This window comes from Phyllobates terribilis, unplaced genomic scaffold (assembly GCF_046119375.1).
Source record: "Phyllobates terribilis strain yellow unplaced genomic scaffold, ASM4611937v1 Scaffold_5__5_contigs__length_657084704, whole genome shotgun sequence".
NCBI classification, from domain to species: Eukaryota; Metazoa; Chordata; class Amphibia; order Anura; family Dendrobatidae; genus Phyllobates; species Phyllobates terribilis.
The window spans coordinates 149,697,908-149,714,016 of record NW_027362765.1 but is presented as its reverse complement, the minus strand read 5'-3'; the positions used below and the strand labels follow the sequence as shown (position 1 = coordinate 149,714,016).

Here is a 16,109-nt window from a genome sequence, read left to right as displayed (position 1 = left end):
ACCAGGATGAGGGATACCATACATACCAGGATAGGGATGGGGTACCATGCATACCAGGATGAGGGATACCATACACACCAGGATAAGGATGAGGGGTGCCACGCATACCGGGATTGGGGGTGAGGGGTGCCACGCATACCGGGATTGGGGGTGAGGGGAGCCACACATACCGGGATGAGGGGTGCCACGCATACCGGGATTGGGGGTGAGGGATGCCACACATACCGGGATTGGGAGTGAGGGATAAGGTGTCATGCATACCAGGATGAGGGATACCATACACACCAGGATAGGGGTGAGGGGTGCCACGCATACCAGGATTGGGGGTGAGGGGTGCCACACATACCAGGATTGGGGGTGAGGGGTGCCACGCATACCAGGATTGGGGGTGAGGGGTGCCACGCATACCAGGATTGGGGGTGAGGGGTGCCACGCATACCAGGATTGGGGGTGAGGGGTGCCACGCATACCAGAATTGGGGGTGAGGGGTGTCACGCATACCAGGATTGGGGGTGAGGGGTGCCACGCATACCAGGATTGGATGGTGGGGACAGGATGGGGGCAGCACAAATACAAGGAGGGGGGGCAGCACATACCAGCATGGGAGACCATATACCAATAAAAATGCTCACCACCCGGGCGTAGAACGGGTTCAATAGCTAGTCTATAATATAACAAGGGATGTGTCCGTCTGCGCAGTCTTGCCAGAAACAGACAAACACATCAGCTGTTACAGGTGAGAGGGAGGAGGATGAGGATGAAGGACTGTGGTGCCGGAGATCGCGGTATGCCTAAGCGCTGACTGCATCCCGCCATCTCCGGCGCCATTAGGACACACCTCGATCTCAGGCGAGGCTAGGCTGGAGGAGTGTGGCGCCGGAGTTCGCGTCTGCGCATAGAGAGATCTCCGGTGCCACTTTGTTGAAGACACTATGTGCAAATTTGTCTTCAACAAAATGGCGCCGGAGATCGTGTTATGCGCAGGCACGAACTCTAGTGCTACACTGCTCCTCCAGCCTCGCCAGAGATCGAGGACGCGCTGCAAGGAAGAGGGGAAAAGGTGAGTAGCAGTGTTTTTTTTTTTGTATGGATGGAAGAACAGCAGAGCAGGCAGGATGGGGGACCAGGATGGAGGATCATATACCAGGATGGGTGCACAAAGTCCAGGATGGGGGCACAAATACCAGGATGGGGGAGCATATAGCAGGATGGGGGGGAGCATATACCAGGATGGGGGACCAGGATGGGGGAGCATATACCAGGATGGGGGAGCATATACAAAATAAAGTTAATTTTCTCCCCGCTGCATTCGGCTGCGTCAGAGCACTGGGCAGCATAATAATGCTATTAACCTGCAGATTAACTGCATATACAGTGGGGAAAAAAGTATTTATTCAGCCACCAATTGTGCAAGTTCTCCCACTTAAAAAGATGAGTGAGGCCTGTAATTGACATCATAGGTAGACCTCAACTATGAGAGACAAAATGAGAATACAAATCCTGAAAATCACATTGTCAGATTTGGAAAGAAATTTTTTCAAATTTTGATTGAAAATAAGTATTTGGTCAATTACAAACAAGCAAGATTTCTGGCTCTCACAAACCTGTAACTTATTCTTTAAGAGGCTCCTCTGTCCTCCACTCATTACCTGTAGTACTGGCACCTGTTTGAACTTGTTATCAGTATAAAAGACACCTGTCCGCAACCTCAAACAGTCACACTCCAAACTCCACTATGGTGAAGACCAAAGAGCTGTCGAAGGACACCAGAAACAAAATTGTAGCCCTGCACCAGGCTGGGAAGACTGAATCGGCAATAGGCAAGCAGCTTGGTGTGAAGAAATCAACTGTGGGAGCAATAATTAGAAAATGGAAGACATACAAGACCACTGATAATCTCCCTCGATCTGGGGGTCCACACAAGATCTCACCCTGTGGGGTCAAAATGATCTCAAGAATGGTGAGCAAAAATCTCAGAACCACACGGGGGGATCTAGTGACTGCAGAGAGCTGGGACCAACGTTAGACAGGCGCCAGGGACTCAGATCCTGCAGTGCCAGACGTGTCCCCCTGCTTAAGCCATTATATGTCCAGGCCCGTCTGAAGTTTTCTAGAGAGCATTTGGATGATCCAGAAGAGTACTGGGAGAATGCTATATGGTCAGATGAAACCAAAGTAGAACAGTTTGGTAGAAACACAAGTCGTCGTGTTTGGAGTAGAAAGAATGCTGAGTTGCATCCAAAGAACACCACACCTACTGTGAAGCATGGGGGTGGCAACATCATGGTTTGGGGCTGTTTCTCTGCCAAGGGACCAGGACGACTGATCCATGTACATGAAAGAATGAATGGGGCCATGTATTGTGAGATTTTGAATGCAAACCTCCTTCCATCAGCAAGGGCATTGAAGATGAAACGTGGCTGGGTCTTTCAGCATGACATTGACCCCAAGCACACCGCCAGGGCAACGAAGAAGTGGCTTCGTAAGAAGCATTTCAAGATCTTGTAGTGGCCTAGCCAGTCCACTATAGAAAACCTCTTGGGTGAGTTGAAAGTCCGTGTTGCCCAGCGACAGCCCCAAAACATCACTGCTCTAGAGGAGATCTGCATGGAGGAACGGGCCAACATACCAGCAACAGTGTGTGCCAACCTTGTGAAGACTTACAGAAAACGTTTGACCTCTGTCATTGCCAACAAAGGATATGTAACAAACTATTGAGATGAACTTTTGTAATTGACCAAATACTTATTTTCCACCAAAATTTGAAAAAAATTTCTCATTTTGTCTCTCATAGTTGAGGTCTACCTATGATGTCAATTACAGGCCTCTCTCATCTTTTTAAGTGCGAGAACTTGCACAATTGGTGGCTGACTAAATACTTTTTCCCCCACTGTATGCAGGTTAATACCTTTTTTCTGATGACAGGATCCCTTAATTTTGTAGCATAATACTTCAATAAAATGGCGCCGGAGCCAGCGCATGCGCATGCTCTATCTGGTGCTATTTATTTTTAAGACACTGTGTCTGCAAATTCGCATATACAGTGTCTTCAATAAAATGGCACCGGATAGCGTGGCATGAGCTGACTCGGTGCCATTTTATTTAAGTAATGTACTACAACGTCAACATAGCAGTGCAATGCCCATCTCCATTACGCCTATGGCCGCCACGTGCGCACTGCTATGTTGACATTGTAGTACATTACTTGAATAAAATGGTGCCGGCGTCTCCGCATGCACATACCACGCTCTCCGGCGCCATTTTATTGAAGACACTGTATATGCAAATTCGCAGACACAGTGTCTTAAAAATAAAATGACACCAGAAATGTACCAATAAAAATGCTCGCCACCCGGGCATAGAACGGGTTCAATAGCTAGTATACATTATATACCTTTTGGCTGAGCGATTGTACGACTGTCAGCTATCTCTCCCGGCTTCCCCATGCATAGGAATGCTCAACATGCCACATACTTCTCTACCCCAGCATCATCTGGGCCAGTTGGGGGAACGCCATAAAAAAAGTGGTGGTAGACTGAGATCTCCCCAGAAATTGGTGAGTTTGGCCTACTGTTATCTACTGTGTATGGGTGCCTATGGAAGAGGAAAACAAGGTTTCCAAAACTAAAATTTTAGTGTAGACTTGTAGAGTGGGGTACATTATATGTCTGTACATGGTAAATGCAGGTTGAATATGGCAGCAATTGGTCCTACTTGAACCTTTGTGTTATATACCTTCATGAATTAGGGGCTCTGAAAACTATTCATTCTAGAGAAAATATGCAAGACAACTGACGTAACATGAGATAACAACTTCTTCCCATTGTTTCCCCAAATATATACAGGTTACTATTTCCAATATTTTCTATTCCACTTTCAATTAATCTATTAATATTACTTGTTTCCTTGAGTGGTCGTTTTGATGAGGGTGTTTTTATAAAAAACAAACAAACAAGTAGAGAATTAGAGGTGGCCACAGCCCAACTGATGTATTACAACTAGTGATGAGCGAGATGCTCGGAGCTCGCCGAGTACTTGCGCGATGCTCGGGCGGGAGCTCGGATCCCCATCCTGCATGTCTGGCGGTATTTAGAGCACCAATCATGCAGGGATTGTCTGCAACTCACTGTAATGCCACAGCCATGGTGGTTGTGGCATTACAGTGATTGCCCAAATCGATGGGAACAGTGCTCACAGTGAAACATGAAAAGCCGGCAATTCAGCAGCGGCATACACCGGTACCCGACAATTTAGAACAGAAAGAATAGAGCATCACACATACATTACATCAGAATGCCATCCCAGCTTGGGATAATTCTCTTGCTCAAGAGCTGAGCGCAGGAGAATTCTCCCACGCTGTGATGGCATTGCGATGACAGGCTGGATCGCAGCTGAGCGCTGCCATCAAGCATACCATCCTTCATAGACACTGCAGAGCGCAGACATGCTTGAGCTCTGCAGTGTCTCTGAAGGATGACAAGCTGGATGGCAGCGCTCAGCTGCGATCCAGCCTGTCATCAGAATGCCATCCCAGCGTGGGAGAATTCTCCTGCTCAAGAGCTGAGCGCAGGAGAATTCTCCCAGGCTGGGATGGCATTGAGATGACAGGCTGGATCGCAGCTGAGCGCTGCCATCAAGCATACCATCCTTCATAGACACTGCAGAGCGCAGACATGCTTGCGCTCTGCAGTGTCTCTGAAGGATGACAAGCTGGAAGGCAGCGCTCAGCTGCGATCCAGCCTGTCATCAGAATGCCATCCCAGCGTGGGGGAATTCTCCTGCTCAAGCGCAGAGCGCAGGATAATTCTCCCACGCTGTCAGTGACGTGCATGAGGTGAGCTGAGTTCATTGGACATGAACTCGGCTCATCTGGATGCCGTCATAGCGAGACACTGAGGAGCTTCACTGAGAAGCTTCTCAGTGTCTGCGGCATGGCAAGCTGGATGGCAGCGTTCTGCTGCGGTCCAGCCTGTCATCTCGATGTAGCAGAGCTGAAGCTGTCCTGGGAACCATGGAAAGGTAAGGATGAGGTTGGTTTATTATTTTATTTTTATTGCAGGAGATCGTTGGCTTCAGCTGGAATGGGCGTGACGGTAAGTAGAGTTTAATTTAGAACATTAAAGAATTGTGTGTTTATTTCAATTAAAGGACTTTATTCTGGGTGTTTGTGTTTTTTTTTAACTTTGACTATGGGGTTAGTAATGGGGGTGTCTTATAGACGCCTCTCCATTACTAACCTGGGCTTGATGTCAGCTGGCATTATAAGCTGACATCAACCCCAACCCTATTACCCCACTGCCACTGCTACAGGGCAGTGAGAAGAGCGAGGCAAAGTGCCAGAATTGGCACATCCTATGGATGCTCCATTTCTGGGGCGGCTGACGGCTGGTGTTTCTAGCTTGGGAGGGGACCCATATTCATGGCAACCTTCCTGGGCTATTAATATCAGCCCCCAGCTGTCTGCCTAGCCTTTGCTAGCTATTAAAATAGGGGGGACCCCACGTCTTTTTATTTTTGGGTCCCCCATTTTAATAGCTAGTAAAGGCTAGGTATTCAGCTGGGGGCTGATATTAGTAGCCTGGGAAGCTCTGTGGGTATTACCCCGTTCCCAGGCTTCAAACATCTGCCCCAGCCGCCTGCTTAACCTCCGCTAGAGACTAAAATTACGGGGAACCCCACGCCAATTTTTTTTTTAAGAAATCCTTTATTTTAACACTAAATGACAAGTACAGTAACCAACACTATCACTGTACTTATTATATACAGTACAGACCAAAAGTTTGGACACACCTTCTCATTTAAAGATTTTTCTGAAGGCATCAAAACTATGAATTAACACATGTGGAATTACATACTTAACAAAAAAGTGTGAAACAGCTGAAAATATGTCTTATATTCTAGTTTCTTCAAAGTAGCCACGTTTTGGTTTGATGACTGCTTTGCACACTCTTGGCATTCTCTTGATGAGCTTCAAGAGGTAGTCACCGGAAATGGTCTTCCAACAATCTTGAAGGAGTTCCCAGAGATGCTTAGCACTTGTTGGCCCTTTTGCCTTCACTCTGCGGTCCAGCTCACCCCAAACCATCTCGATTGGGTTAAGGTCTGGTGACTGTGGAGGCCAGGTCATCTGGCGTAGCACCCCATCACTCTCCCTCTTGGTCAAATAGCCCTTACACAGCCTGGAGGTGTGTTTGGGGTCATTGTCCTGTTGAAAAATAAATGATGTTCCAACTAAACGCAAACCGGATGGAATAGCATGCCGCTGCAAGATGCTGTGGTAGCCATGCTGGTTCAGTATGCCTTCAATTTTGAATAAATCCCCAACAGTGTCACAAGCAAAGCACCCCCACACCATCACAACTCCTCCTTTCTGCGTCGCACAAAGACACGGTGATTGGAACCAAAGATCTCAAATTTGGACTCATCAGACCAAAGCACAGATTTCCACTGGTCTAATGTCCATTTCTTGTGTTCTTTAGCCCAAACAAGTCTCTTCTGCTTGTTGCCTGTCCTTAGCAGTGGTTTCCTAGCAGCTATTTTACCATGAAGGCCTGCTGCACAAAGTCTCCTCTTAACAGTTGTTGAAGAGATGTGTCTGCTGCTAGAACTCTGCGTGGCATTGACCTGGTCTCTAATCTGAGCTGCTGTTAACCTGCAATTTCTGAGGCTGGTGACTCGGATAAACTTATCCTCAGAAGCAGAGGTGACTCTTGGTCTTCCTTTCCTGGGGCGGTCCTCATGTGAGCCAGTTTGTTTGTAGCGCTTGATGGTTTTTGCAACTGCACTTGGGGACACTTTCAAAGTTTTCCCAATTTTTCACACTGACTGACCTTCATTTCTTAAAGTAATGATGGCCACTCATTTTTCTTTACTTAGCTGCTTTTTTCTTGCCATAATACAAATTCTAACAGTCTATTCAGTAGGACTATCAGCTGTGTATCCACCAGACTTCTGCACAACACAACTGATGGTCCCAACCCCATTTATAAGGTAAGAAATCCCACTTATTAAACCTGACAGGGCACACCTGTGAAGTGAAAACCATTTCTGGTGACTACCTCTTGAAACTCATCAAGAGAATGCCAAGAGTGTGCAAAGCAGTCATCAAAGCAAAAGGTGGCTACTTTGAAGAATCTAGAATATAAGACATATTTTCAGCTGTTTCACATTTTTTTGACAAGTATATAATTCCACATGTGTTAATTCATAGTTTTTATGCCTTCAGTGTGAATGTACAATTTTCATAGTCATGAAAATACAGAAAAATCTTTAAATGAGAAGGTGAGTCCAAACTTTTGGTCTGTACTGTATGTGACTGACATGTTTCTATCTATCTAATCTATGTGTGATGCTCTATTCTTTCTGTTCTAAATTGTCGGGTACCGATGATGAATTGCCGGACGTTTTTTTTTAAAGAGACAGGTGCATGAAAACACTATTATTTTTTTTTAATAAATCCTTTAACACTAAATGACAAGTACAGTAACCAACACTGTCACTGTACTTCTTATATATGTGACTGACATGTTTCTATCTATGTAATCTATGTGTGATGCTCTATTCTTTCTATTCTAAATTGTCGGGTACCGGTGAATGCCGCTGATGAATTGCCGGCCGGCTTTTTTAAAGAGACGGGTGCATGAAAATCGGAGGGCACTAGTGTGTTCCAAGTGCCCTGCTATGTTTTTCATGCACCCTCCTATATACCCTGCCTGCCTGTCTGCCTGCCTATATATTCTGCCTGCCTGATGTTTAATTGAGCACTGTTCCCATCGATTTGGGCAATTTTTGACCTTCTGCAGACCGCAGAGGGGGACCACCAGAAAAATGCTCGAGTTTCCCATAGACTTACATTGGGCTCGTTGCTCGAGTCGAGCACCCGAGTATTCCAATGTGCTCGACCCGAGCTTCGAGCACCCGAGCATTTTAGTGCTCGCTCATCACTAATTACAACCTCAATTCCAAAAAAGTCTGGACACTGTGTAAAATGTAAAAAAAACAAGAATGTGATGATTTGGAAATCTCTTACACTTGAATTTTATTCAGAACAGAGCATAGAACACAGATAAGAAGGTGAACGTTAGACATTTTTCCATTTTACTTGAAAAAATTAACTCACTTAGAAATTGATGGCAGCAACACGTCAACAAATTTGGGACTGGGCCATGTCTACCATTATAAAGCATCCCCTCTTCATTTTACAAAAGTTTGTAAACATCTGGGAAATTAGACAAATTACTTAAATTTTCGTAGAGGAATGTTGTCCCATTCTTGCCTGATGTAGGATTCTCGCTGCTCAAAAGTCTTTTGTCTTTCCTGGATATTTCTATTTATAATGCACAAAATTTTTGTAATGCTGGTGGATGTGAACCCACTGTGCTACGTGCCAGGTTTACTCTGGAGGGGTGTGACTAAGCGTCTACAGGGTCTTCACTAGGGCGTCTGATGGTGAGGATAGGCTGCGTTGCCGGTAGACACCAGGTACCACTCCACGGTAGTCCCTGAGACTGCAGCAGCTGACCGGAGGGTCAGAGGCGTGGGTACGAGGTACAAGAGGGTGAGACAGAGGTGTAGTCAAATGATCCGAAGTCAGGGGATGCAGCACAGGATCAGAGTACAAAGCAAAGGTCAGGAGCGGAGAGGTCAGACAGGATGGGCATACAAGCCGGGTCAATAACGAGACAATCAATACAAACAAATTATTAAACAGGACACTAGCAGACGAACTAACTAAGAACCAATGTTCGGGGAGAGAGTGGTGAGAGGAACTGCCTAATATAGACCCTGCTGGCACAGGATAGGCAAGGGAACCTAATTTCTGAAAGACACTACAGAGACCGGCCATGCCCTCCTAAAGCCAAATGGAAACCACTTGCAGAAGCAGTAGTGCTGAGGAGTGCTGCAAAAGACAAACTCAGTGAGATGGCATGACATGAGGAGAAGTTGCGTGGTGACCATGGTGAGTAGGGCGGCGCTGAGGAGGCATGCTAGTTACCACCGTGTAAATGTTTTCTATCGGTCTGGACTGCAGGCGGCCAGTTCATCACCAGAACTCTTCTTCTATGAAGCCATGCTGTTGTGATGGATGCAGTACGTGGTTTAGCATTATCTTGCTAAAATGTGCAAGGCCCTCCCTTAAATAGATGCTGTCTGGATGGGAGCATATGATGTTCTAAAACTTCTATATCATGCTCAGCATTGATTTTGCCTTCCAAGATGTGTAAGCTGCTCATGCCACCAGCACGAATGCAACCTCATACTATCAGAGATGCACGATTTTGAACTGTGTGCCGATAACAAGCTGGATGGTCTTTCTCTTCTTGAGTTTGTAAGACACAGTGTCTGTGGTTTCCATTAAGAATTTCACATTTCGATTCATCTGACCGCAGGACAATTTCCATTTTGCCTCAATCCATTTTAAAGGATCTTTGGCCCAGAAAAGATGACAGTGTTTTTGGATTGTGTTGATATATGGCTTCTTCTTTGCATGACAGAGCTGTAAGTTGCATTTGTGGATTGCATGGAGTAGTGTGTTTACAGACCATTATTTCTAGAAGTATTCGTGAGCCAATGTAGTGATTTGCATGACCGAGATATGACTGTTTTTAATGCAGTGCTGCCTGTGTGCCCAAAGATCACGAGCATCCAATATAGACTGTTGGCCTTGTCTTTTGTGCACATGGATTTCTCCAGATTATCTTAATATTTTGATGATATTATGTACTTTATATGGAGAGATATGCAAAGTATTTGTGTTTTTATGTTGAAGAACATTTTTCTAAAATTGTTCAACAATTTTTAGACGTAGTTGTTCACAGATTGGTGAACGTTCAAACATCTTTTCTTCTGAGACTCTACCTTTATAACAACATGCTTTTTTATATACAGTCTCGTGACTTAGTTGAAAATTAACTCTCCAGCTGTCCTTCCTTAGTACCACTTACTTTTCCAGCCTTTCACTAACCCTCTCCTAATTTTTTTGAGATGAGAAAAAATATGGCTATAAGAGATTTTTAAATCATTGCATTCTTGTTTTCTTTACATTTTACACAGCACTTCAACTTTTTTAGAATTGGGGATATACAACAGAGGTACTGTTAAAGGGCCTGTGGTGGAGATTTCGACACTAAAAGGATTCTTAAAAATGATGTGCAACCTGTTAACATTCTGTAAGATTCTAGCCAATTTAATGCCCATAGAAAAAATGCATCTGTAAGCCAGCCTCAGGAAAAATTGCATGACTATATCCCTGAGGTTTATAGCCTATTTATGTGAGTTCTAATACTCTGACCATGTGGGTTTCTCCCATCTCCATCCCTGTACATCACATGCTCCCTGCTCTCACTCCTCCCTGTCTCTAGTGGTATCCTGTTTCACATGCTGGGTAGTAGTGCAGTATCTCTAACAAATTTCTGTTGAGTGAAGATAGTAATTATAGCACTACGTTACTCCTTGTAATAGATGGTAATCCCACCAACTGCAAACCCTGACAGCATCAAGACAAATGTAGAGCACAGAGCTGGTCAACATAATGAAAAATTAGCTATGCCAGCATCACCTGGTGGTCTTCTCTAAATCTGTCACGATTACTTCTATCGATGTGTCTGCAGTGAGTGACAGTTCAACCATCTAATCTAGGGCGGTGCATGCTGAAGTGTTAGTATGGTGATGTTCAGCTCAGCTGTCCAATTGAAGGCTGGGTGTACTGAGCTGTCATTGTTTTGAGTGACAGTCCAGCTTCCCAATCAGGGCCGGGGAGTGCAGGGTTTACTCCTTGTATCTTCTGTTTGAAGTGATTACCTGGCTATTTAGCTGGCTCTCTGCCTCCAATTACTGCCAGTTGTAGCTTAGCTCAAGTGGTGTGTGTTTGCTCTGTGCTTTTAGTTCTTGTATTCTGATCTTTGTTGCCCAACCTTGGATTTGCCTTTAACCATTTACTTGCCTAGCTCCTTTGTCTTGATCTGCTACCTTCCTGGAATTTTGACCTCAGACCGTGACCTGGCTACACCTCTGTCTTCCCCCTTAGTTTATGATGAGCTCTCTTGGTATCTGACTCTGGACCTCTTGACTACCCTGCCTCACGGCTTGTCCGTGAGTAGTAACTGGCGTTAAAAAACATTTTTTATAGCCTTCAAAAACACTGCTTCTGTTGACAGTGTCATAGTGGCAAAATGCAACTGCCAATAGGTAGAGACCCCAGCTTATACAATTTTTTACAGTTCCCAGTTTAATTCAGTTGTAAAGTTAAATGTATTATTTTGCAGTTAGCTTACTTTAGCAATGGCTTCATATAACCATAGAGCATAACATATTTCTTAATTAATACTCCAACCACTATGAAAGCAAAATGTTTACCTTCAAATAAGTCAGAATTAAGGTATACGTCTGAAACTATCTTCTTGAAGTTCAAAATCTCCGGTGACACATCATACTGTATGTTTTTCGTTGTCTGTAACATTTCAGTTGGTAACTGTGCAAGAATTTTTTGTTCCCCTGGCGCTTTGTGGCCCATAAGCCTGTAATTTTTCCCCTCTGACACTTCCCACCACTTCTCCTCTCTTGTTGACTTGTTCAAAACACCACGTTTGGCTGAAGCCTTTTGGTAGAGAATTCTTTGTTCTGAGAGGGTCTTATCAGGAGACTGGGATGATGTTGTCCTCCTAGAAAAAATAATGGTATTGAAAATTGAAGAAAGATTTGAAGTGTTATAGATAATCTGCAGCTCTATCAAAGCTAAATCCCTAGTGTCTAAGGAGGCTCAAAGGACTCACATCACATAAGAAGCCAATAGTATTAATGCTCCTTATTAAGTAGAGGTCCATATTGTAAATTTTGCATTGGAGAGCTACAGTTTGAATCCACAGCAGCATGGGCACAGAATACCAGAATCTATACAGCACTGTGTGCATTGGCACTTGGTTTTTTTTAAGCTTTACTTTTTATAATTGGCTTGAAAATATTTTTCTTTTTTATAACTTACGCTGCTTTCATTTGTTCCATTGATGTTGTCATTTCTTTTCCTCCTAAAAGATTGACAGGGTCTTGTGTGCCTTTTGTTGATTTCACGGAAGCTGTTTTTCCAGTCTTCTTAATTATGTCATTAACCTTAAATAAAAGTGTACAAAACTGCATCTATAATACATGTTCTCATCATCAAAATAGAACATACTACTAATAACAAATGTAGACATATATAAAATATATAAAATTTAGGTAGAAAGTTTTTGCGTTTGTGAAAATATCAAAATTTTGGCAAAACTTTTGGCTAACTTTCAAATTTTATATCCTTAAACCAGTAATTCACACTGTGCAAAATAATTTATAAATAACATTTACCACATGTCTACTTTACATCATACTACTTTACCCATATGTGGAGGAAAACTACTGTTTGAATCCATGGCAGAGCTCAGAAGGGAAGGAGCGTCATTTGGTTTTTGGAGAGCAAAATTGGCTGGAATAAATTGCGAACACCATGTTGCGCTTGCAGATACCCTGATGTGCCTAACCAGTGGAAATCCCACTGTTTAGTCTCTGTTTGACCCCATTTTAGAAACTACACCCCTCAAGAAATTTAGAGGTGTTGGGAGCACCTTGAACCCACAGGTGCTTCACAGAAATTTATAATGTTGAGCTGTAAAAATGAAAAAATATTTTTTTCCCATAAACATGTTACTTTGGCCCCAAATTTTTCATTTTCACAAGGGTAACAGGAGAAAATAGTATGTCAATACCCCATATGTGGTGAAAAACTACTGTTTGGGCGCACGGCAGGGCTCTAAATGAAAGGGGCGCCATTTGACGTTTGGAGCGTAAAATTGATTGTAATATATAGTGGACGCCATGTTGTGTTTGCGGAGCCCCTGATGTGCCTAAACTGTGGAAACCCCCACAAGTGACCCCATTTTGGAAACTACACCCCTCAAGGAACTTATCTAGAGGTGTACTGAGCACCTTGAACCCACAGGTGCCTCACAGAATTGTATAACAGTGAGCCGTGAAAATGAAAAACGTAATCTTTCCCACACCTCTCTTGGAATTTATCTACAGGTGCAGTGACGATTTTTACTCCATGGGCGTTTGCTAGAAACAAGCAGTAGTAAATTTTGCTGAGTGAATATTGAACATCTGCCACTGTAGTGCCCTTACATTGTAGTGCCCAGCTTGTGCTTCTGGAGACATGGGCCCCGTAAATTAAGCGGGGTTTCATCACTACAGAGATGCCAAACACGTGGATGCTAAATGTGGTTTAGGCACACTGTGGGGCTCAGAAGGAAGGGGGGCATTTGGATTTGGGCGAGCAGAATTTGCTGGTTTTCTTTTGGGGGTCAAGTAGCCATAGCGCTTTTCCAAAGTTTTTCAAAGTAACGTTGAAGTCCCCTATATTTCCATTGATGGATGACAGACCTGGGTGGGCACTTGTTTTTGTGGATTCAGTTGAAGCTTTTATTGGGAACATTTTACATAAAAATTTGAATCACATTTATCCTGTGCTCTACGCTGAGAACTTGCATTGAGGTTTCCATCTAAATCTCCGAATGACGTGATTCAAATGAAACCCCAAAAGGATCCATTCACTAAAAAGAGGCAGCACAGTTACTCTGGACTCCATCTGGCCTCTGTTCTGCGGTGTCCTTCTTTTCAGAAGTGCACAAAACTGTGGCTGACTGCACTTTTATGCACGCTTAAAAAGACGGACTCCTCCGAATAATATGACAGACAGAGTCCACAGTGTGTTCATCTGCCTCATTATAGGGAATCTTCTGCTGGGGGTTCCATCTGGATCACATATTTCAAAGATTTACATGGAAACCCCGATGTAAGCGCTCAGCATAGAGCGCAGGATAAATCTGGGCCGAACTACAATGTTTGGGAGGCAGAATGAAAAAATCAACAGCAGGTCAAGAATTGATTTTATTTATTTTTTACACCGTTCTCGGTGCGGTATAAGTGATTAAACAACTTTATTGTTCAGGTCAGTGTGATGGATGTGATAAAATGGACCGACTCCGACTCCTAAAATATATTAATTGGGTACAGTAGTTCAATGCAGTATGTGCTGTAATTTTTTCATAAGAATTTGGGAAAGTTATGAAATGTTCTATAAATGTCTGTTTCATTCTTGATCTAAGGATCTAGGCTTTTAATTGAGATGAATCTGTGCTGCATTTTATGTACATGCTCAGTAGTGAGGCAGTGCTGTGGAGTCGGAGTTGGAGGTTTGGCTTACCGACTCCACAGCCATGGCGATTACAGAGCTACCACATTTACAAAGTTTTTTAATGGCTATTATCAGACACTAAAAACTGCTTTTTTTTTGCAGAAACAAAGTTTTTGCATTGCCATATTTTGAGAACTATAATTTTTCTATATTTCTGCCAATAGAGTCATGTGAGGGCTTGTTTTGTGCGAGATGAGTTGACGCTTTATTGGTATAATTTTTGATAACATTTTTTGATCGCGTTCTATTTCGATTTTTGGGAGGCAGAATGAACAAAAACCAGCAATTCAGGAATTGTTTTTTTTTTTTTTTTTTATATGCCGTTCACTGTGTGACAAAAGTGATAAGAGAACTTTATTCTTCGGTTCAGTATGACTACAGTGACACCATATGTATATCTTTTTTTAAGGTTTTGCCGCTTTAACACACTAAAAACGATTTTGTAAAAAAATAATTGTTTTTGCATCGCTATGCTGAAAGATATCATTTTTTTATTTTTCCACTGATAGAGCCTCATGGTGACTTTTTTTGCAGGACAAGATGACTTTTTTAACTATACCATATTTGTTTACATTTGAATTTTTGATTGTGTTTTATTCCATTTTTTGTTCGGCAGTATGATGAAGAAACATAGTTTTTTGCCATGTTTTTTATTTTTTTACCGTGTTCACTGAAGGGGCTAACTGGTGCGCCAGTTTTATAAGTCTAGTCGTTCCAGACACGATGATAACTAATATGTCTATGACACACCACCTAGGACCGTGGGGAACTCGCCACCGGGTCGGTCGGTTCCTTGGGATAGTCACGGGGGCGTGACCCGGTCCGGGGCCCTGGGCGGTCAATAAAAAGGACAGTTTATGTAGGGGAAAAGTTTTGTGACACCACCAGTAGTATGCGGCTATAGGGGCCGCCACTGCTGAAAGAGACCACTGGGGCCGTTGGTGATGCAGCTGGGATGGATTTGCTCCCCACAGGTAGAGCGGGGCCCCAGGGCTACCGGTACGGTTTATGTAGGGGATTGTGGATGTTGGGGTGCAGGACTGAGGGTGCAGATAATGACCAAACAACACAGGAATGGTGGTTTCCTCTACCTTTACTTGATGTTTGATGGTGCAGACCGGGGCACTGGTAACAGAAGGTAATGGAGATCTGGGCAGCCTAGAAGCAATTTGGGATCCACCTCGCCAGGTGGGGTTGTAGGCATTCCTTCTGCGCTGTCCTCTTTGGCCCTGCTGCCTAAATCTATGCTGCGGCCCTCTTTCCTGAGTGATTGTTAAATCCTAGCCCGTATGGCAGGCAGCTCGAGCCTTTTACAGGTGTCGCTCCTTCGTGGCGGCTCAGGGCTCTAGTATGCCGCTGAGCCGCCGGGTGTTTGGTGGGGCCAGGATACCTGCAGTCTCCTGCCCTCCGGATTTAGCTGTCAGTACTTCAGTACCCGAGCAACCACGGACTCCGTCCGGTGTCCGGTTTCTGGTGCTTTTCTCTGGGGCGAGCTTGGTCACAGCTCCCCTCCCAGGTTCTCCTTTGTCTTCCACTCGCTCTCCTCCGTTCCCAACTGACTCTCCTCCATCTCCAACTGACTCTCCTCCGTCTCCAACTGACTCCCCTAACACCCACCTCCGGGCCCCAATTTAAAGGGGAAGCTCCCCTGAAACCGGGTTAGAGCTCCCCCTTCTGATCTGGAGCCAGGAAAGTGTTGGATGCTGGTGTTACCAAATAAGGGGACCCCTCCTTGCTTCCAGGCATGGCACCACCCCCTTTGAGGGAGGCAATGCCAATGTGGCAACGGGACTCCTGGGGTGCCACATCTACTATATTTGTTTATTTTTGTTTTTACATAAATATATGTATTTATTGGATTAATATTTTTCTTTTTTTTCATTGTTCT

At 44.1% G+C, this 16,109-nt stretch overlaps 1 protein-coding gene across 1 annotated transcript in view; it reads right to left on the bottom strand.

Annotated features, from left to right (window-relative positions):
* Positions 1-11,269: 11,269 nt before the first annotated feature.
* Positions 11,270-16,109, bottom strand: part of LOC141271490 (uncharacterized) — a 39,669-nt gene continuing 34,829 nt past the window's right edge. Inside the window, exons 3-4 of the mRNA XM_073681555.1 lie at positions 11,981-12,105; positions 11,270-11,660 (exon numbers count right to left, since the gene is read on the bottom strand). Of these exons, the coding sequence (XP_073537656.1) occupies positions 11,270-11,660; positions 11,981-12,105 (516 nt within the window). The remainder of the gene's footprint in view (positions 11,661-11,980; positions 12,106-16,109) is intronic.